Genomic DNA, 6,000 nt, shown 5'->3' with positions numbered 1-6,000 from the left:
ATTCTGTTTTCAGAAACTGTTTTCATTGTGTTGATAACAGAGAGACATGCCAAAAATCACTGTAACCAGACCTAAATAGCTTGCATACCTTTGTATTTCAACCTCTGCCTGTAATCAGAGTATACTACTCACAGCAGCATACTTACAGTTGTTCTTGAAGCCCACAGCTGGACAGAGACAAAAACCATTAAAATAAAAAACTGCATATTTTATTTTTAGCTTTAAAGATGCATGTCTAAACAATCAGTAGAAAAAAAAAAAGTAAAAAAAGTAAACACCAGCATTTTGTAAAATCACATTGAACTAATACAAGACATAATACAAAGTTTTCATACATGACTCAAATGCAGTTTTCAAAGAAAAAGCAGTCTGGTCTTCAAGACCACTTCCACTTGAAAAAAAACTGTTAAGTACCCACAGATTTTAACTATAAAACAAGGATACATTCTTTCTTTTTTCTTCCATTTATGGAGTTGATTGCCACAAACTTCAATCACTTGCCAGTGAAATTCTCATAGTCTCAGTTACAGAACTGAAGAGAACTCATACAATTCCATGACTGAAGTCTTTCCATTTTCAGTATACACTCAAGTCAGCACTTGTCACATATCTTTAGACTGATCATCTTCTTCAAGTTTTCTGATTTCACTCTTTAAACAGTTGATGGTTTCACGACTTGCTTTTAGTCTTTCTTTAAGCTCAGCAATTTCAAAACTAGTCTTCTTTTTGGCAGCTTCGAGCTTCTCCCTGGTTTTTACTTCAAGATCTGCAACTGTGGCAGTGAAAAAGAAAAAAAATATTTTAAATGCCATGAAGTTTGCCTTTTTTTTCCAATTGATCAGTAAATAGGATAGCATTTGTCCTCAAAAAAAATCTGTTACTGTTAGCCTTACAATCAATGGTTGTAATCAAAATGGTATCCACATAAGAATCTGGATTTTAAAAAAAAAAGAAGCTTGTTTTGCAGCCTCATTCAGCCCTCAGCCCACCAGTTTTGCAGAGAGCTACACAATTCATAAATTAATTTTCTAAATTTTTTTTAAAGATTAGGTGAAGAAAATAAAATCTGACATGGTGACAGCAAATACATGGGAAATTACAGACAACTATGATTATGTGGTGCCCAGTGACAGCACACGAGGCCACAGGCAGAAACTGAAACATGGGAAGTTCCCTGTGAACATCAGGAAACTTTTGCTGTGAAAGTGACCAAGCGGTGGCACAGGATGGCCAGAAAGGTTGTGGAATCCCCATCATTGGATAAATTTAGAAGCCATCTGGATACAGTCCTGGGGAACCAGCTGTAGGTGGCCCTGCTAGGGCAGGGGGTGGACATGATGCATCCAGAGGTCGTTTCAAGCCTCCACCATTCTGTGGCTCCTTCTCCAAGTACTGTCATCATCTTCTATGTCTCACTGGAGTTTAATCCTATGGATCTGAAAGTTTTGGTTATGCCGCCCTACTTTAATGAATATCTGACATCAAGTACCTATTTTTTACTACTTTTTCATGCACAAGTTTTAAGACAGAGATGGTAAAGGCAACAAGTCTATGAAGGCTGCAGAGATCACTCATATCCCATACATTACATAACTGTGGGCAGTGGCAAATATTATCTGCTTCATTAGCACATTTTAAGGAAGCATTTATACAAAAAAACCACACTGAAAGTTTCTACCTATTGTCTGGAGAAATACCCAAAACATTTAAATGAAAAAAATTTAAATTTGGATGTTTTTATCCATCATATTATTAAACATTTTCTAAACAAAAGCTGTAACATGCAACAATAAGAAAAATCCACCTCAAGACTGGCTGAACTAAGACAGGAATTACAAGTAGCTCACACATCCACAGAGCCAAGCAGACATAAGGCAAATAGGAACCCTAACTTTGAAGAGCTTCAAATATAATCACTCACCACTCTTAGCTCTAGGTGTCTGCTGGCCAAAAGATACATGACATTTGTTGTCAGGTGAACATAAGGTCATGTGAGGTGGATTACACTGGATTAAGGTTTTAATTAATAGGGCAGGATTTTGGCTTAATAAATACTACATCTTCTACTCTCAGAAAGCAAGTAACAGATGAAATAGAGAAGATCAGAAAAAATAATCATTAAATGCATTACAATTTATGAACCAATGGATCTTTAATTTAGTTTCCTTAGTTCCCTTAATATTTTTGCTTATATTTGGATGAAAAGGTCAAAAAACCATTATGCTGTAATTAAGAAGTATGTCACGAAATTACCTGCAGTTAAAGAAGTAGAAGGGAAAAAGAGCTTTCAGACACAACTCTTTACCCACAAAGGGTTGCTGCTTTGACTTAAACATCACTAACTGTTCAGTACTTCAGGCCTTCAAGTGTGACCTTTGCTTGCAGTGCTGAACAGAACTGTACCACAGGGGGGCCTTCCTTTATCCTCTGTTTTAATTCATTTCAAAGATGTCAGACTAGGTGTAGTTCATCACTCTTCATACCAAGTAATTCCTAAATCCTTTTTTTTAGCAGCCATAGGGATAAGAAAATCTTAGAAGTTTTCAGGTAAGCATTAATACCCTTGCAAAAGCTAAATTTAATGCAAAATTACCACTTTTTTGCAACATCCAAATCCATTGTACTGTTACAGCCCCCCCCCCAAAAAAAAACACATTAAAGGCAAATCCAACTACTGTTATTTCTAAAGCTTAAAATACTTTAATTTTCAACTTACACTCTGTTTCATGTTTATAAGCACCTAGTGTTAGTTGACGAGACGTTGTTAACAGCTGCTGCATCATTGCAGTAGGATCTTGAAATATCTAATGAAGGAGAAAAATACACGGTATCACTAATACTCTCCAAATAAAGTGAGGATTACATTAAGAATGTTCATACCATTTCATCATAGAATTCAGAAACTACAGTTTTCTTCCCCAGGATGGCATTGGTATCCGACTGAAAAAGCTTCAGCAAGTGATACAAAGTTACCTATGCAAAAGACAGAATTTTATTAGCTTAAAATTTGCAGTGAAATAGAAATCTTGTTCTAGATATCAACAAGTAGTATTTGTTCCTACAATATAACTGCATTTGATTTAAAAAAATTTTAGGAATGCAAATATAAATGTCATATAGCTTCAGTAGAATTACGTTGAATTTAACATTAACGGTTAAAACGTGCCAACTATCTAAGGGCCTCTTGAGACTTCAAAAATGTCTGGGAAAGTGATTTAGGACTGGTATATAAAAAATACTAATACCACCTTTTCTGAAACATTTCCCAACAGGCAATTTCATTCAAATTGACTTTCTCAATTAATCAGTTAGAAAGTGCTTTCTGTGACCTTATTCTCTGTTCTTGAGAAAACGAAGCAACAGGGAAGCTGTGGATTACTTTTCACTGAAATCTCTCTTTCTGGGGTTACTCTTCCGTGCCTGCACTGCAAATGGCAGGGTGGGGAGAGGACTGGAAGCCCTCTGTGCAGCCCCGAGGAGCCACTGACCACCTGGCCCGTGGCCTGGGAAGAGCACACACAGCCCACACTTGTCCCCTTCCACAAACAGACCCAGGAGCTGTGGTGGAACAGCAGTACCTGACTACCCTGGGTACTTCCTGAAAAGGAAGAACATGACAGGCTCCCAAACAGCCTTTCAAGAACAGCAGCAAAGAAAAAACACCCAACCAGCCTTAGGACAGCTTGGTCAAGCTGTGAACGGAATTAATACATGTCAGGATGCTACCGAGCCCAACAGCACAGGAAACCCATTGTTACCAATTGCCATGTATTCAAGAAAAACACGAAATTCAGTTTCACTCTCATTCAAAAAAAATGGATTAGATAAAGGATTGTTCATGTGACAGAAGGAACTCAATCCTTCCAGAAATAAACATCCTTTTCCCCTAAAATAGAGTAATCAAGTTTCCTACTAAACCTGAATAAACAAACCTACAAGATATGTCTGAAACACAGGAATGGAAGAAAGAAATCAGTTTCAGTACTTTATGCAACTACAGAGTTGTTTTAACCCGGTAGGTAGAGACTTATGCTAGCGTAGTAGCCCTGCTGCTTTTTGACTGATTTTGATATGACAGAAAAAATAAAAATTAAAATATTCAAATATCCTAGAACTTGGAAGCTATGTGGAAGATAAATCCTCAATGTGTGCTCAGCCCAGGTAAGGTGTTATATGTGGTCACATATTAGTAAATGTCAGAGAAGCCAAGCACAGGACAAGCAGTCATAAATAGCAGGAGTGTAGCACAGAAAGAGGAAAATATAACCAATCCTTAAAATAATTTTCTACAAGAAGAGACTTTTATTACTTCCATGGCCAATGAGACTTATTTTGACCAGCAATTTCCTAGAGCTGTAGGCTGCCATAATTACTGATTTAAGCTTTGTTAAAAGTTCAATGTACTTACAGGTCGTTCATTTGGATCAATGAAAAATATCTTAATGATTATTTCAAATTCACCCCAGCCTGTTTCGGTGATTTCATATGGTGGTTTGGTAACAACTGCAATAGGCAACATAGAAGTGTTAATCCCATGATAAAGCCAGAACAAAAGCCCAGTTATAGGGACAACTGCCAAAATGCAAAACCCACCTCTTAAAGGATTACCGTAGCTTTCATGCAACTTGAATTGAATTTTTTTCACATATGCAGACATGTCCTGAAACAGAAACATTGTTATTTCTGATTATTCAGCACACCAAGCTACTATTCAGTCATCTATCCTCTGCGACTACATTACTTCTGATTTTAAATAGTACTTCTTCTGACTTGAAGCCCAGAAGGAAAGCAAAGCGGTAAATCCAAAACTCAGCTCTTGCACACAGGTCTGTTAGTACTTCATGCCCATGAATGTTCTCCAGTGTTCCCCTACACTGCAAAGATCACTCCAAAAACCATAAACGGAAGCATACCTTTGCCATGGCTTTCCTTTCTGGAAACCCACCAGCCTGTGTTTTCTCGGCTTACAGCCCAAGACCCTCCTGCCCTCTCCTCTAATCCCGGCTTTTCAAACCCCACGTCCCGGCGCTGCTCGGCTGGAAGAGACCTCTAACATCACGGAGTCCAGCCCTTAACCCAAGGCCACCGCTCAGCCACGACCCCAGGTGCCACATCCACAGGCGTTCTGCTCATTTCCAGGGATGGCAGTTCCCTGGTTTCCCAGCCCGCCTGTTCCAAGCCGGAGCAGCCTTTCGGCTCCGCTGTACCTCGTTCCGGTACGGCTTCACGTACACCGTCCACTGGTGAGTGTGACCATCCTCCTCTCGCTTCTTCCCAAAATACCGCGCGACGTTCCCGTACACGATCGGCTTCACGATGGTAACGCCCTTAAAGAAAAGGAACACGAGCGGACAGGGCGCCTTCAGAGAGGCGCTGCCGTACGGCGCCGCCCCCGCGGCCCGAGCCCGGCCGGCGGCCGTACCTTCACCCTGCCGCCGGAGTCAGGCCCGAACTCTGCCATTCTCTTGAACATATTGCCCGGGGGCGCCGCGCCGGCCCCGCACTCGCAGCCCGCCGCAGCCGGCCGGGGCGGGGCGGAGCGGAGCGGAGCGGGGCGGCGGGCCCGGCCTGCGCCGCGCGGAGCGCGCGTCCAGGGAGCGACCGCGAAGGGCGCCCGGCACAGGGACACCTTCCACTACACCGGCGTGCTCAAAGCCGCATGCAGCCTGGCCTTGGAACGCTGCCGGTGATGGGGCAGCCACGGCTGCTCTGGCAACCTGTGCCTCAGCACCCTCACAGGGAAGAATTTCTTCCAAGTATCAATTTAAAATCGGTCCTGTTTCAGTTTTAAAGCCGTTCCCCCTCGGCCTGTCACTACATGCCTTTGCAAGCAGTCCCTCTCCAGCTCTGTCAGGGGCCCCCGTAGGCAGTGGAAATCCGCTCTGAGGCCTCCCGGAGCCTCCTGCGGGCTGAGCCCAGCTCTGAGATCAGTCTGACCGGGTTTCTTTGGGGAGCTGGAGCAACTCAGCCGCACCCTCTGGTCAGCCCGGCTCTGTCTGT

General features: G+C 42.1%; 1 protein-coding gene across 1 annotated transcript; it reads right to left on the bottom strand.

Moving 5' to 3' along the window:
- Positions 1–452: 452 nt before the first annotated feature.
- On the bottom strand, positions 453–5,509 carry YEATS4 (YEATS domain containing 4). Its single transcript, XM_039703881.1, has 7 exons — positions 5,423–5,509; positions 5,208–5,327; positions 4,594–4,660; positions 4,409–4,503; positions 2,881–2,973; positions 2,717–2,804; positions 453–772 (listed from the first exon to the last, which is right to left on the bottom strand). The coding sequence occupies exons 1-7, from the start codon at positions 5,471–5,473 to the stop codon at positions 603–605; spliced, it is 684 nt and encodes a 227-aa protein (XP_039559815.1). The 5' UTR covers positions 5,474–5,509; the 3' UTR covers positions 453–602.
- Positions 5,510–6,000: the final 491 nt, after the last annotated feature.

This window comes from Passer montanus, unplaced genomic scaffold, assembly GCF_014805655.1.
Source record: "Passer montanus isolate IOZ18808 unplaced genomic scaffold, ASM1480565v1 scaffold17, whole genome shotgun sequence".
In the NCBI taxonomy this organism is placed as follows: domain Eukaryota; kingdom Metazoa; phylum Chordata; class Aves; order Passeriformes; family Passeridae; genus Passer; species Passer montanus.
Note: the sequence above shows the minus strand (reverse complement) of the source record. Positions and strands in the feature narration are given on the sequence as shown.